This window comes from Varanus komodoensis, unplaced genomic scaffold (assembly GCF_004798865.1).
Source record: "Varanus komodoensis strain SLA01 unplaced genomic scaffold, ASM479886v1 scaffold1, whole genome shotgun sequence".
NCBI lineage: Eukaryota > Metazoa > Chordata > Lepidosauria > Squamata > Varanidae > Varanus > Varanus komodoensis.
The window spans coordinates 16009907-16027012 of record NW_025335268.1 but is presented as its reverse complement, the minus strand read 5'-3'; the positions used below and the strand labels follow the sequence as shown (position 1 = coordinate 16027012).

The 17106-nt window shown below is 46.7% G+C and overlaps 1 protein-coding gene across 5 annotated transcripts in view; it reads left to right on the top strand.

Annotated features, from left to right (window-relative positions):
• TMEM63B (transmembrane protein 63B) overlaps positions 1-17106 on the top strand; it is an 88989-nt gene that overhangs the window by 27798 nt on the left and 44085 nt on the right. For all 5 annotated transcript variants that reach the window (XM_044446207.1, XM_044446124.1, XM_044445852.1 and 2 more), the window contains one exon: positions 15938-16139. In XM_044446207.1, the coding sequence (XP_044302142.1) occupies positions 15960-16139 (180 nt within the window). In that variant the 5' untranslated portion in view covers positions 15938-15959. The remainder of the gene's footprint in view (positions 1-15937; positions 16140-17106) is intronic.

Below are 17106 nucleotides of genomic sequence, written 5' to 3'. Positions count from 1 at the left end.
GTTAACCTGGTGTTTCTTTCACAAACTGGCCAATGGCCCTGCTGAGCGCCAGTTAGCTCAGCTTGCTGCTTCCTGTTGCTACTGCAGAAGAAAATGAGTCACTCTCATGTCATAAATAGCCAACAATTAGGAGCCCTGGGCAGTTCCAAATGCTGCCGCTGCTCAGCCTTTAAGCAGGGGTGGGAATATTGACATGATTGACAGGTAAGTTTACCTGTAACAAAGGCAGTGCCCCACCCTCCACATTTTTCTGCCATTTCCACTTTGAAACTGTTCTCCCCATTGGACGATTTCTATGCACACCTTTATCTAACCGGCTAATGGATTCTACATCCTGAAGTGATATCTATTTAAAAAAAGAATGTTGTTCCCTCGTGATTGCGGAAATACTACATTACTTTCATCACATGCATATTCTGGCCTTTCCCCGCAAGGAGCTTGAGTGAATAACACACCTGGGGGTCATCTTATCATTTTTGGCCTTGTGATAGCCCTGTAATATAGTCCAGGCCTAGACTGACTCTGAACTACCTAGAAAAAAAAAACTTTTGCACAGATCTCAGATGTAAAAAAAATAATAATAATCCAGACAGGTGGCAAACCAGCAACAGCCACTCCACGGTGCCACTTGAGCCTTTTAAAGCGGCTGCCTGGCTTTTGCTGTGACGATCATGAAGAGCAATCTCTGGGGAGTGGAAATGAGAGTACAGGGGCGGGAAGAATGGCTACAGCAAGCGCAAAAGGATCTGCTGTCACAGTGGGGAGAGAAGACAAGGCAGGTCTGACACAGAATTACCTGCTGCAGCTGGGGGTGGGGGGGCAAAGGGGGAGGAGGCGGGGAGAACCCGTGGCATGTTCGATCGTCTGACAGGGAGACTCTGCACTGGTCTGTGAACAACCCGCACTGCAAATCGTATTCACAAGACGGGTTGCCATGTCATGTGAACTCACTATGTCTGAATTAGGGCTCATGGACACATAGCATGTCTTGCATCTTTCCGGGCAGGATTATGCTTTTTTGCGTCCATGCATCAAAATTGCTTTAGAGTAGAATATTTTCGGGTTTTTTCTCTAGTATTTCAGTATGTCGTTTGATAATGACCTGATTGCTATTTTGTACCATGCTTCAGTTCATTTAAGAATAAAAGTGTTTAATTCTGTTGAATCTGTTGGCGCTTAGTGCATGAATGTTTCACTTCTTAATTATGGTAATTTTAAAACAGAGATAGCTTCTGAACTTAATGAATATTTCCAAGATTACCAAGGGTTCAACCATGCCTGGTATTGTTGAACGGGAGACACCTAAAACGTAGGTGAAGAGAAAGGGTATTGCACAGGCTTCTCACAGTAAACAGGTTGTGACCATGCAAGAAGAAAACATGGATAAAACAGTGACGTCCCCATTAGATCTATTTCAGACCGTCTTTCCTGAATGCCCTCTAAAACAGAGCTTGGATGACTCTGTGGGATACACCAGAATTGAGAGGGAGGAAACCAACAAAGAGAAAGCTTAAGTGCAGTAGGAGAAAACCTCCCAGGGAATGGAGTCCAGTGCTGGTTTCATGTCTCTTCAAGGGCAGTGAGGGCATCAGAGAGACTGTCTCGCTGACTCCATTAATTCCTTTGTGAGGCAACCAGCAGAGTTTTTCAGAATCCTCCAGGGCTTATAACATGCAGGTCTTCGGGATCCATCCAAGGCATACTAGGTACTTCCAGAACAACATCTCATGAATCCTCCAGGGCTTAGACTTCTGTGTTAAAGATAGCAGAGTCTCTTGGGTGAGGTAAAAGTTGATACAGCTCCAGGACATTAACAAAATGCTTAGGTGGGTTTGAGGAACCTCACCCATATCGGCTTATAAAACTAGAAGGAAGAAGCAGCCAGCTGGCCCCACGGAGATGATCAGTGTGAGAGGCAGTGGTCCCAGGCTGTCTGATAAAGGTAGCAATGAGACCCATAATGCCTTACTAATTTGAGGCTGGTGGCAAAAGTCCAAAAAAAAAAAAGATTGTGTCAGAATGGTTTCATGGACTCTAATAAATTGCAATGATTTTGCACAGGATGAGTTTGGAAAAGAATGCCAAGAAGTACATTAAGAGAACAAAGGAAAGGCAGTGTCTGTTTGACTGAAAAGTGTACAGGAGAGCGCCTCATTTGAAAATGTTTGGCTCCAGTGAACTATTATAGGGTAGTATATGAAAAGGTAATGCTGCTGAATAGTAGAAATGAATTTTATTGACTTTTTTAAAAAAAATTATTTACTTATATACTGCTCCACATCCAAACAGATTCTGGAGTGGAGAACAAGATAAAGTTAAATTAAATAAAAAACAACAACAATCCACTGAAAACATTTGAAAACAAATAACTTAAGACCATGGTTAGTCAGCAAGAAAACCTTCTCAGAATACAGTTGTCTTGAGCTAAAAACAGCACAGTGCTTGTGCCTGCCTGACCTCCCAAGGTGGGAATTCCACACACAGGGGGCTGGTGGACTCCAGCTGGACCCCGTGGAACCATCAGGAGAATGTCCTCCCCTGACCTCCGTGATCGGGCAGGCTGGTAAAAGAGAAGGTGCTCGCTCAGCTATCCTGACCCTAAGTTGTTCAGAGCTTTTACACCAGTACTGAAACCTTAACCCTCATTCAGCAGGGGATACATACCCAGTGCAGTGCCCTCAACAAGGAAGTGGTGTGCTGGCAAGGGACAGCTGCAGCCGTGCTGCACAAGCTTCAGCTTCAGGAACAGCCTTAAGGGAATCCCACCCCCACCCCCCAATAGGGCACATAGCAGTGATCCAGTCTTGAGGTTGCCAGTGCCTCTGTCACGGTGGCCATGCTGGTGAGCCCATAAGCAATAGTTAAAGGCACTGCACCAATAGCGGTGGATCTAGGAGTACCCCCAGACTATGGACCTGATCTTTCAGTGTGGGATCCAACCCCATCCAGAACAGGGAATGATCCCCTGTCCTGGACTTGGGAGCCACTCGCCCACGGAGCTTCCATCTTGCTCAGCTTCAGCTTCAGTTAAGTTCAAGCACAGATCTGGGACTCGCCCAGCGTCTCCCAAGTCCTTTGGCACAGGGTGACTGAGCTGTGTGTCATCGGTGCACTTGGTTCCAAATCCCCAAACGGCCTCTCCCTGCAGCTCCCTATGTTGAACAACATCCGGGATGCAGCTCAGTTACTCATCCAACGTCACTCTCTGAAATAGCCCCTGCCGTTAAGACCGAAACAGCCGTAAAACAGTGCCTGCATTACCTACCTACATCTGATCCAGGAAGCGCCAGAAGCCAGTGAGAGATTGAGTAGAATGAACAGACTTTTGCTCTCTCTGCCCCTCTTCTGATAAAGCTCACCTGTCTGGGTGACTAAGGCTGATTCAGCCCCCTAAGCAGGCTGAAACCCAGACTGAAATGTCAAGATAATCGGCATCCTCCAAGAGGGCCTGCAGTTGCTCTGTCATCCCTGCATTCAAGTACCTAAGAAAGATATATGTGTCTAGGTGGTAGTTAGCAAATCTCTTGGGGTCCAGAGTAGTTTTTTTCAGGAAGACCACGCTACTGCCTTCTTCATACAGCAGGACAAAGATGCATTTACCACTCCCTGGACACACCCAGTAAACCCTCATGGCTAGCTTTTGGAATTCTGAATTTGGAATTTAAAAACCTAACAGCTTTAGTTAACAACCTTAGTTTTAAAAAGTGAAATGAAAAATGTAGCTGGGTGTAACTGTTCCCAGCTTTGTTTTCAGCATCTGGCTTGGTATGGAAGGGACATTCTCAGTTGCACTTCTAGATATTAGGGCTGAAAGCAGGGGTGATGCGGGCTAGGTGGGCTCTCTCCATGCCAAGACTGCCAGATATCCTGTCATAACAAAGGTTGGGAGGCTTGGACTCTCAGTCTGTGATCGTTTCTGGCAGAATTGTGAGCTCCTACAGAGTTACTCCAACAAAGGCTTCTAAGATGACTCCTGAGCTGTCATTGGAGGCTTGGACACAAAGACATATATGCTTATGCTTATGATTATTTGATTTGAAGATGTCAAGATGCAGAGTGGGAAGTTGTCAATTCAATTGCAAGGCCTTGTCCTAGATGATCTTTGAGTCCCTGTGGGCCTGTGCTTTTAAGATTCCAATCTGTACGTTTTAGACTACAAATTCAGCAATGCATTGGATGTCAGACTTGTCATTCGCAACATCTGGAGGGCACCAGGTTGCCAACTTCTGTTATACATGCTTCCTGGAAAGTAATTGATGGGGCCTAGTTGCACAGAAATATGAATGGGATTGGGCCCATCCAGCCATCTTTCATTTAAGCACGAAGAAGGCACTCGGCTGCTAGACAATTGCATGCCCCTCTGCGCTCCGTCACAATGGCGGTTCAGTCTCCTTGCGCAACAAAGCCGCTCATTGTCAAGCAGCCTTGCATGGTCCTGTCCAGTGTCTGGCTGGTGTCAAGCCCGGCTATGCAGAGTGACAGTGGCTCCGTGTGTGTCTTGCTCAGCTTCTCCACGCGGACGGCTCTGCAAGTGCGGCTCTGCACAAGGCACAAAGCACAAGGAAAGGTGCCTGCTGAAATTTCAGAAGCTTCCTGCGGCAGCGGTTCATTTAGTGGGTCCATGCCTTCCCACTACTACAGTAGCGTTCAAGAAAAGCAACTAGACAGCAGGGATCAGTGTACTAATATTCCTCACCCAATCACACCACATAGCTACCAGAACAAATATATGTTCAACAGCTGGTAGAAGGGCAGGAGGGAGAGGACCAGATGAACGCCCCAAGACTCAGAGTTACACATAGGTGCAGCCACACAGAAGGCCCTTTCCTATGCTCAGCCAATCAGGTCTCAGCCCCCAGAGGCAGGTCTGATCCTTCCATGAGAAAGAATGAGGCCGTAGCCTCAGGCTGCACCTTTGGGGTATCATAAAAGGGCAGCAAATTGCTTGTGATTTGCTTTGCTACCATTGGATTTCTACTGCCAGGGAAGGGAAGAGAGGCTTATGGGATTTGCAGCCTCATGTAGCAAAAAACTTGGTTGGGACTGAGTTTTATATTTTCTGCCCCAGGTAGAAAAGTGTCTTATGCAGACCTGACTGGAGGGGGGTGCAAGGGAAGAAAGGATCAGGAGGAGGAGTCAGGATTGTATGAGAAGAAAGAGGGTTTCAGGTGCCCTGCACACTGGGCATTTCAGGATTTAAAGGAATTCACCAGCACATCTAATTGTACTCCAGATTAAGTATGATTTACGTCAGCAGTCCATGTATGAGACTTCTTTTCCTTTCAACACAAGCTTAAGACAAGAATTTATGATTGATGCCTATTCGTAGGAGGAAACAGCAATAAATATCCACTCCTTTAAGACTTCTCAAATCCAAAAAACAAGCTAAATGACAACCAATCACAAGTCCATATTATACATGTTATAGATTTAATTTAATTTTTTAAATCTTAATTTTAAAAATTCATAGATTTTAACATTAAAAGATTCTCTCTGTGTGTGTATGTGTGTCCAGGGCACCTGAAACCCTCTTTCTTCTCATACAATCCTGACTCTTCCTCCTGATCCTTTCTTCCCTTGCACCCCCCTCCAGTCAGGCCTGCATAAGACACTTTTCTACCTGGGGCGGAAAACATAAAACTCAGTCCCAACCAAGTTTTTTGCTACATGAGGCTACAAATCCCATAAGCATTTCTTCCTTTCCCTGACAGTAGAAATTTTAAAACAGATTTTAAAATATTAAATGTTCTTACCTAAAACACCAGCTTCAATGGTAAACAGCTTCAATGAAACATAATAAAGTGGGGGAGGGAATTATTTTAAATCTCCCTCTCCCCCCTGTCAGGCTTTACTCCCTTGTATCTCAAAGGCAGTCTCTCCTTTGTTCTGGGTATGTGACTGCCTCTCCCTTTGATGGGTGCTACATACACTGGATGGTCTGCAGCTGAAACTCTGTCCTCCTTATTCATTCCTCAGTGGAGAGGATGAACAATTATCCCCCTCTCCTCCTCTTGCAGAGATCCATCAAATATCTGGTACATGGAAATAGCTGAAATCAGGAAAATAGAATCTAAGTTTGAGACAGTTTGCCTTGTGCTTCCTCTTTGCAAGATACAGAAGAGGAACAATGCAGAATGAATGCCGAATAAATGGGGACCGTTCAAAAGAACTCCAAGAAGAAGAACAAATGATAAAATGAGAGGGATTGCTTGGGAAGAAGTCTTGCATCGTCTGTCCAGATTGGATGTCATTGGGCCAAGAAGAGACTTTTCAAGACTCACAGCTGTGAGAGGACAGAGTGGGGTTAAACCCACCGTTCTTTGGACTGACTTGCGCCTTGTCACAGGCCACCCTTTCATATCTGTCCCACTGCCAAGAGGCTGACCTCCACCCCAACCCAGGCTCCCTCTGCCACCCTCCTCCCATCAGTCATAGGAACCAGAGTGGGGCAGGGCAGTGTGGAACAGCTGCAAGTTCTGCCCCAGCCAAAGTGAAATCTGGCCTTTTTGTGGTGCTGATCAGGAGGCCATCCTGCCTTTTCCCCATGACTGGTCGTTTTCATTCTAAAAGGCTGCACTGCCTCTCTGGAGGCTTGCTTACTGGCAGTCAGAGCCTTAAGCTAAAATACGTGGTCATTCTTGGTATTTGGCCCTATCCATTTTGCCTTTCATCATGCCCACCATTGCAGGCACCGAGAGCATCTCCAAAAACTCAGCCCTTGGGCAGAAAGAGGTTCCTGACTCTCAGAGCAGAGGCATTGCTCACTTGCATGTGGTAGGAGAAAGAACAGCCTTGGGAAGAGTCAGGGAATAGCTCTGCTATCGTTTCCTTCTTGTGCCAGGGCAGTGGAGCCCTGGTTGTTTCGGTGCAACTGAGTGTGTGTTGGGGGTGGGGGTCATTAAACATTTTTGAAGGTGGGACACTAGATTGTGGGGGGGGAGGGGAGTATAGGATATTTTGGGTTCCCAGATCCAAGCTTGGAAACAGACCTCAGAGCTGGGTATCTGTACTCCGATCTTTACTCACAGGTGGTTAGAAAACTTGAGGTTAGAAAAGTGACCTCAGAGAAGGGATAATGGGGGTAAGGAATCAGGCAGTGGAGGAGGAAATGGGGGTGCCAGTCCATGAGGTGACCTGAGAGCAGGAGATATGGGGAAGCAAAGATCAGCCCATTGCTTCTCCTGCCCTGCATTTTATGTTTGTGGGCCTCTTGAGTTTGGAAGTTTACGAGCACTGAGGGTGTGATCAAAGTGATTTGGCAAGGATTTTTCCCCAGCGTGTAACCTCCAGGGAGTTGTTAAGGGCTGCGTGGAGTAAACATGAGACTCAAAAAAGGCATTCACAAAATGTTGGGGGCAGCGGAATTGTTAGCACTGATTAAATCACAAGAAATATGCGACACTTGTCTGTGGCAGCAGCACCCTCGTATCCTGCTTCTGCATTCATGCCAGCCAGCCAGAAGCCACCTTGTTGCAGGGACAAGTGTGAAAATTTGGTCGCTGCAATACTGAGAAGTGAGTTCTCTGTGCAACCGAAGTCAGGGTTTGAGGAAAGAAGCATGGGTCAGAAACAGATTCCTGTCTATTGCACAAACAACACAGGGTGCCTCTACCTTTGTTGACCCCACAGCAGTGGAGAGGTGGCGGCTACTACTGACAATAATGGCATCTTGTCCTTCATTATTGGACAATAACTGGGGCCTCCATTACCTCCTCTTCTACTTGCCAGTGCAAGTAGGGTTGTAACTCTGTTCCACGGCAGAAAAGGGTGCACTGCAGTCCCCAGGAGGAAGCAAAATGGGAACGGTCGCAAGGGCAGCTCTCTCCTTCATGTGCCAGCTGAACTCATTAGGCAGTGGTAGACTTGTCCCTCAGTGAGAGCTCAGCATAGTGCTGGGCAGCATTGACGTGGGAATGGGAGACATCGGCTGCCTTGAAAATCCCAAGGAGACCGAATGGCTGGGGTCACACGTGGCCGAGCTTTAGCAGTGCCCGTTCTGCAAGAAACTCGGTACTTGAGGCAATCTGTAGCTGAAGCTGGAAGAGAAGTCTAGGGAAGGGCTGAAGCTTGATTGTAGAGCATAGGCATGTGGAAGGTCTCGGCTTCAATCCTCAGCCGGTGGCAAAAGGATTCTGCCTCAAACTCTGGAGAGAGGTTGCCAGTCAGTGTTGACAGGACGAGGCTAAGGGACCAGTGGTGCGACTCAGCTTGAAGCAGCTTCCTAAGTCATATGAGAGCAGCTATAAGCCTGTACAGTCAGTGTCTCCAAGATCCAGTGCATCACTGAGTGTGTGTGTTTATACAGGAGGTGGCTGAGGCCCCATCGGTGCGGGTGTTCAGAGATAGGCTAGACATGCACGTGGTGGGCATGTCGCAAGCAGAGCCGCCTGGAGCCGGAAGTCAGACTAGATGGCCTGGGATGCCCCTTCTGACTCACTCTGTTTCTATGTTCCATGTTTATCTGGGGCAAATGAACTGGTGACCAGCTAGTGGTTCAGTAAATTTTTAAAAAAAGGCAAGCAAGAAGCCTTTAGATGGGGAATTTGATCTGCATGCATGTGATGAGTTGCTCCTTCTAAGAAACTTCTTTATTGACTCCTTGTGCCTCCTTTTCCCTGTCGGACTGGACCCTGCAGTGCCACCTTCTGGCAATCTCAGTGGTTGATTGCACATCAGTGCAGCAGTAAGGAAGCCAGCACTCGCCTTGGCTTGCAAACTGTCCGGATTTATAGGATGCAAAGCATCTTTCCCACTTTTAAACCCCTGACATTTATTTTGACAGTCAACCCCCCATGGGTGGGTTAGCATGGCATGTGAACCCAACACTGTTTCTGCAGGGTGAGTTATTTTTTGTGAATGAGCCATCTGGAGAACCCTGAGGATATCCGTACCCATGGTCACATGTTGTGCAACCCAAACACAGAGGGCAAGATCATCATGGTTTGTTGAGCTGTCCAGCCAGAAAAACTTATGCCACAATCGGGCCCTTGACACCACTGCTAAAACAGCACTTTGGAAGGACTTGCACTTGCCTCAAAATTGTGTAGTCAGGATATCATCTTTTACTACTACTACTGCGACTACTATTACTACTACTACTCAATTATGTTGGTCTTTTGTTAAGCTCAGAAGTACACACTTACGGCTTACTCAGTATAACTATTGACAAGGCAAGGTTGCCTGTTGACTAATTTGCACACAATTGCAAAGAACGGGGGGGGGGGGGGGAGGAAGAGAAAGGAAAGACCCATTAGTGCTAGTCAGAAGAACCTCATATGGTGGAGTGAGGAGGCATAAAGGAGGCATATCTCCTTACCTGGTGAGGTGATCATTTCAGGTTTAAGTGTGGAACTGTCACAGTATCCTCCATCTTTTCAACATTTACAAGACTCTCCAGCTCCTTCAGAAAGGGGAGATATGAACTTCCCCTGTATTTTTGTGGCTTTTTTCAGAACACTTACTGCTGCAGATGCTACAGTTTCCTGATTCCTCTTTAAATCACAGAAATGTATGCAAATTTAATTGTTGGACAAGTAAACAGAGGTGAAATATATGCAAATTTAATTGCTGGAAAGTAAATGGAAGGATAAATGCACCTACAGTGAATTGCTGTATTACTACAGATGGGCAAATTTGCCCTCCAGTTACTTCCCAGCCATTAAAAAGAGCCACAAAATGCAGGGAGTTCATATTTTCCCTTTCTGTTAATAAGAACAGGCAGCTCTGCACTTAAAATCATGAAGATTACATTGCTAAGTGGCAGATATTGTTCTCCCACACCTTTGAGTGTGACATTTTTTGTTGTTTTTCCCCTTTACCAGTGCTTTTCGATTGATTACTTGGAAATTTGTCCTAGGCAACTGTGTGCAAAGCACCCAGCATATCATCCACCTCCTCGGTCCATCGCTTACTCCACTTTGTTTCTTCCTTTGACAGCTGAAACAGAGAAGGCTAAAGTGACCAGGAAAGATTGCACATACTAGACAGCTGTAAAAGTACTTGAGAAAGACAGGCAAAAATCATAGCAATTTTTTAAAACTTGTGAACATGATGCACAATTTTCGGGGGCAAGAACATTTGTTAAAATCACCCTGTGGGGTTTTTTTTACGGCTCCAGAAATGGTGGCAAATGAAAAGGGGTCTTGCAGCAGGAATGGGGGAGACAAGAAGGATTCTGCTGCAGATTCCCTTGGGACATTTGCTAGAGCCAGCTGGAGGACTAAGGAGGAAGGAGGGGGGAGCAATTCATGGTATGCTGCTCATCTGTCAGGTTGTTCAGCAAGCAGCTTACCTGTCACCGCTTATTTACAGGGTGGCTTAGTGTGACATGCAAATGCATCCAGTATGGAATGATAAAAAGCACATATTGATTAGGGCAACCGTCCTTCTATTACTTGATCTTTACTCTTCCTGCATTTCACCAGTTGTGGAGGAAAGCAACGCAAGGAAGCCATGAACTGGTTTATGGGCCTAGTAGTTTCCATTTGATGGAGGCACCAAATGCTGCTGGCTGGGAACATGACTTTAGAGACTAGACTTTTTCAGAGATCATTGCTCATGAGCGCTAAATGTTGGTGTGGACACCACACTTCCTAGTTTGAAAGGAGAGGCTAGAGAGTAGCTTACCAAACCTGATTGTGTGAATGCAGGAGACTGAATGGTTTTCAGGAAACTTCAGAGTGACCAACTGAGAAGTTGGCCCTTGCAAACACTCAGTGTTGGAATCAACTAACTGGACTCGTGAATGATTGTATGAGTGGCACTCGGTTAAGTCATCCAGTGCACATACTCCTCCTGTAATGCAGGATCTTCCACACTCAGAAATGTAAATCATTTGACATTTAACTACACGCACAGCCCCGTGAGGTGCTGAAATGTTGCTCGTTAGTACAAGAGTGGAAACAGAACCCACTGCATTGAAGAGCTCCAGATTTTCTGAGGTGATCTTTAGCTATTGACCACTCTAGCTTTTAAATTTTATAGACTGCAGGAGATACGTAAATGAGACCCAGGGAACCTGCAAGTTACATGCAGTGCAAAATTATATTTATAGGCTATAGAATGTCTATAGGTCTATGAAGTTACTATCCACTGAGGTAGCATGATGGTGTGAACTGTGAATGGCCTTGCAAAAAAATTTACCATAATTGTAAAGTTGGCTGGGTGGCGTTTTACTCCCAGCCAGGGCACCTTGCTTTAGATTCAAGGATGCTTAGGAAGGAAGAAAATCACACTGTATCAAAGATGAGGCATAGTTTATTGAATAGAATGATGACAAATAGATGCAGAATAGAAGCAAGCAAAATAAAGCTTATACAGTGGTACCTTGGCTCACAAACTTAATCTGTTCCAGGACTCTGGTCATGGCCCAAATTGGTCATGAGCCAAGTTAAATTCAATGTAAATAAGGTTCAATGTAAATAAGATTAATCCATTCTGTAACTATTTTTTTTAATCAGAAAAATGTGAAGCAAAGTGACAAAGCACAACAAAGATCATGGCCATCTCCCCCTCAACCCAGAGCACAAGCGCAGCCATCTCCCTGCCCACCCCAGCACAACCGTCATTGCGCCTGTCGTCCCTGCACGCACCCATCATCCCGCACGCTAGGGTGAAGGAGACGAGCCCGAATGCGGGCACGCTGGGAGAGGGAGAGACGGGTGCAAACAGGGTGCATTGGGGAGGGAGAGATGGGCGTGAATGCAGGTACACTGCGGAGGGGAGACGAGCCAGAACGCAGGCATGCTGGGGGCGGGGTGACAGGTGCAATCGTGCTGGGGGGAGATGGCCAAGATTGTGGTTGCGCTCCTGCAGGAAACATGGGCGCCATCTCAGCCATCTCCCCACCACCACCCCCAGCACGATCGTGGCCATCTCCCCACTCAGGGGTGGAGTGGGGAGAGGGCCGCGATTGCGGTCGCCACCCAATGCGGAGTTCGCGACCTGAGTGAAATTTTTAATGAAATTTTTGTTTGCAACCTGATTTGGTCGTGAACTGAGGCGTTCGTGAGCCGAGGTACCACTGTACTCTCCTTCTCTGTAGCCTATTCCTCGAAAAGCCTAGGAATGTTCCTGTGCCCCAAGCAAGCAGTACACCAATTTGTCTCTGTGTGCCAAAAACAAAAGACAAGGTCTCTTGCTGTGGATTTTATAAAGTTCCTATCCCACTGTTGCAATGTCCGTCACACAGGCACACCCTTCCTAGGAGCAAAGCTTCTTCAAGTAAGGCAAACAGTTTTGCTCCCACTGCACTTAGCTTCAGAGTGATTGGGAAAGGAAAACTTCAGAGCAGTCATCTCTAGAGTTTGTTCTAACTAGCTGAAAGCCATAAGGCCTTGGCACGGCTCCAAAAAGCTAACTTGGCTTTTGCACACTGGGAAAGAGCACTGCACCCCCTGTCAGACCTTAACAACCTCCTTCCGGAAGAGTCCATCCAGTACAGGTAGCCACAGGTAAGGCAGGGCTGTTCCGTCTCATCCCTCCCCCCACCATCAAGTTAGCCTGCAACTGGATATGACTAGATTTGTAAATGCTGGCCTGCCTGGCTCTGTAGGGTTGCTCAGGTGGTACAGGCGAAGCCCCTTGAGCTGTTCATTTCCTAAGCCTTGTGGCCTCACTGATCACATAGCTTTAATTCACAGGAAAAGGTAACCTAAGAAGTGACCCTCTTGTAAACCTTTGTTCTTTACAAAGAAGAAAGCTGGGCCGGGCCCAGGGGTACAGAAGCTCCATCAGCAGAATCCTCACCTAGAATCATTCTTGGCCCAAATATTTCAGGGTGTCATGCAGGGTGTCCCTCAAACCCGTGATTTTCCTCTCTCTGAAGCACATTTAATTAAACTTCTGAGCTGGATCTGAAGAGCTGTAATCACCTGCCCTTCCTTAGCTTGTGCAACGGGGGTCCAGAGTGTGAGCCAGGACCTGGAAACCCTCCCCTCAGTCTGGTGCTCCCAGCTGCTGGCTGGGAAGAGAGCGCTGAGTCCATCCCATGGGACTGGGGGTAGGCTGCCTTGGCTGAGATCTCCACTCAGCCACCACGTCTCTTTACAAGTGAGCTTGAAACACAACACATTATCCTTTTCTGGGATCATCCCATTATGGAAAGTCTCCCACCCTCTTCCTTGAAGCAGGTGCATTTAACATCCCTCATTGTTCATTGCAGAGTGGCTGCTTGAATATCTCAAGACAGGCAGTCTGTGATTATTCACGCAGCTGAAGAAAGCTGGGTGACAGTGGCAGTATGGAAATATCGGGGGGGGGGGGGGCTGACCCCAGAATAGGAAATGGCATGACTGATAAGCTAAGGAAAAGGTGCAGATCCAGAGCTGGCCCTTTAGGGTCCTAGCCTAAGATTTTAGGGTCTGAGGTACAAAATCCAAACGTGTTCCCTTCGCATGCACATTTGTGCGGTGCAGAGTCCACCCTTGGGTGCAGTTCCCATTTATCTTGCGGCGGCAAGGTCAGGAGGACATCCCAGTGGATTGGGTCCCATTGGCCCGGTCTCTCTGTCCACACATTTTACTCAGCCTAACTGGACCCCAAACTTTGCGTTCTTCGCCTCGCCTCTGCCTTGCGCGTAAGACTGCAGGCCAGGGTTCAGCATCTGGCTTGGTGCACTTGGGTTTGGCCCTGAGAAGCACCGTAAGCTCTTGCTGCATGCAGGGGCTTCTGCTGTCCGCTCATCCTCTCCACCCCTCCCAATGGCTCCCCACTGGTTTCTGCCTTATTACCGTTTTCCTCAAAAGGCTCCTGCAGGCTTTCCCCTCACGTGCTTCCGCACTGGCTCTGTTATCCTGCTGCTCCACTGTCGGCCTTGTCCTCCAGCCGCAGCTACAGCAGCATCTCCCTATCTTTTCAACCCATCTCACAATTTAATTTAATGTGCTATGTGGCTCCCTTCCCAGATGCTTCACGCTGCCTATTAAGCAAGAGAGGCCCCAGCCTGGTGGTGATTCCCTGTAGGCACCGCTTGTCAATCAATACTCTGTGTGGTGGCTCTTTGTTTACCATCCCTTTGCCAGCTTGAATCCGTGTGAACAGGCCAGTAGGAATTAATTTGGGAAGGCAAGGGGGAACTCCTGCGACTTGACTGCACTGGCTTCAGAATGGCATGCCTTTCATTACCCGCCACCACCACCATTGCCGAGATGCCAATATGTTTTTCCAAACTAAGTAGTTTGTCTGGGTGGCTCTGAATAATAGGCCTCGTTTGCACCAGTTGTTCACCTCCTGATCGGTGCTGGAATTGAAAGATGTTTTCCGCACCTTTGGTTTGACTTTGGGATTAGCAATGTTAACTAAGCTTAAACAACCAGCCAGTTTGCAGAGGGGGACTTATTTCCTGGGCTTTTGTCTTGTTTTGCGTGCTCCATTTTCTCACTGCACAACTACCCTTGTGCCACTTTGCAGTGTGCTCTCTGCAGTTAGAGAGAAAGGGGACCTGTGGCCATGCACTTATGACCAACTGGACCCCAGTGTACACTTGGCTGGTGCTGGATGTTCCCATAGTGCGTTAGAACAATTCCAGCTAGTCCTGGGGACACATGCAAATTCTGTGTTTAGGTCACAACTCATAGCCTCAAGCCACTGGTAAAGCAGATAAAAACACCATAAAACATAAGCCAAATATTTGCCAATCCTTCCCAAATGTTTCCAGAATACTGAGTCATGTTCCAGAAGTCTTCATTTTTTAATTGACTGAAACACCCTGAAGATTAATCAGAATCATATATTTGGAGTTCTTTTCATATAGTATCTGGTCTTTTGAGTATGATCTCTTTTCAGTTTTAAGCATTCAAAGAAGCTCATGTGACTTCCCGCCACTTTTTTTAAGCTGTGAATCCTGCAGCATAGCTGTTAACAGGAAGGAACTAGGCTTAATAACATAGCAGAGGAATTCTGCTTTCCAAGGCAGAATTCCACATACACCCAGCAGAGAATATTACATTCTATTACAAAGCCAGATCTTTGGAATTTTCATAGAAATGTTAGCATGCTTTGAGTTCATGGCACCTTTTTGTCATCAGTGGCTTGCCAGAATGGTGAAATTATGTTTTCAATTCCTGTTGAATGTGATACAAATACAGCATACCTTTGAGGACCAAATACACAGAGCAAAGGATGGGGGCAGCAGGCACCTCCCTGTTCAGCATATAAACTCTGTTGGGAAGATAGGATGGCAGACCAGAAAGACCCTTGGTCTGATTCAGAAAAAGTCTTACATACCATGAGTAATATGCCTCGGAAGGGCATGCAAATAAAGTGTCTTAAATTCATCGCAATGAGCAATGGGGATTTGGCCATCTACAGAGCTGCGATCATCAGCATCCATTTTACTTTACAGTCTCCAGGGACAAAGGAGGCCCTGGGGCAACAGCTGCCAGGCGTCTCATGTGTCTCATCAGCTGTCTCAGTTTCCTCCAGCTGGAGCTGGACAGTTCAAAAAGTACCAAGAGGTTGCTGCACAAAAGGAGTCGTGTCAGCTAGGAAACGGAAGTAAGCAAATTGCTCTTTGCTTGATTGCAGAGTCAGTCCTAGTGTTAGGTAGAATGAGGCAGCAGCCTCAGGGAATAGATTTTGGGTGTTGTTGAAGGACAGCAAACTCTTAGTTACTTCATTTATTATGGTTGTGATTTTACTGCCAGGGAATGGAACTTGTGAGATTTTCTGCCCGAGATGCCAAGATAACTTCACAGCCTTATGGTGCTATTTGTTGTTGTTGTAAACATTTACTGGGAAAAATCAACCTTTGCTGAAAATCCAAATAACCCTGACTGGGAGGTGAAGGGGTGTCTTTATCTGCTGACCCACCTCAGGATGCAAATGTCTCAGGCCAGACCTGGGTACTTGAATGATCTGAAGGTCCAGGTGGGCAGGCTCTCCTCCGCCTCCCACCCACAGACATGCTCCTAACCAGGATTTCCTCTTTCTTCCACAGGTAAAACAATGAAGCAATAGAGATGCTTCCCTTTGTGATGACCACCTTCGGCTCAGCAGGGACGACCTGCAGGTCTTCCAGCTGCAGCAACAACAGCACCAAGGATTATTGCTACAGTGCCCGCATTCGCAGCACCGTGCTGCAGGGCTTGCCCTTCGGAGGGGTACCCACCGTCCTTGCCCTTGATTTCATGTGCTTTCTTGTAAGTATTGCACTTACCTGCGTTGCCTTGCATGTGTACTTCTTATCTGGGGACAGTCCTGCAAGACAGACAATGCATCCCTTCCCCTGGTGGCAGAATAATTTTTTACTTAACCAGAGGTGTTAAGAATTGGATATGGAGCTTTCCGCATGCAAAGCAGGTGCTCTGTTGCATTATCAAGACAATGAGAGCCATGAAGCCATATTCCTTAGAGAGAACCACCACCCAGTGAATCACTTCTGGCCTCTGAGGACTGTTCTTGCACAGTTAAAAAAGCAGTATCGTGTGTCTATATGCAAGCAGGACGGAGGCTGTTCGGCAGTTTGTGAGGACTGTGATAAGAGTATTGCAGGCTCAGATGAGATTGCTATAGCAGCCTTCCATTTGACATCCTGCTGTTTCAGCCTGGTTCAGGGTGCCCCCTCCATGATAGTTAGAGTCTACTGCCGACCACCCAGTCAAGGAGAAGGTGAGGATGACATTTTTGTTAAGCAAATGGCTACTGTTTCTAGGAAGGGTGCTGTGGTAGTAATGGAGGACTTTGGTTACCCAGGTATCTGTTGAGAGACAGATTCTGCCAAAAGTAGCCCCTCAAAGAAATTCTTAACATGCAAGGCTGATAACTTTAATCTACAGAGTGTGGAGGAAGGAACTAGAGGCTCAGCTGTCCTCAACTTAATATTGACTAAAAGGGATGATTTAGTGGATAACGTGGAAGTTATGGGAATTCTGGGGAAAAGTTATCACAACAAAGGAAGCAAAATTGGATCATAGCCATAAACGTACTCTGGATTTTGGGAAAGATTATTGTAACCATAAGCTCAGTTCAATGATAAGTGAGGTCCCGCGGAAAGTGAAACTAAAGAAAATAGGCGCCCATAATGAGTGAGAGTTTTTCGAAAAGGAAATTTAAAGGGCACAGTTACAAACAATTCCAACCCCCTAAAAAAAGATGAAAGAAAAAACC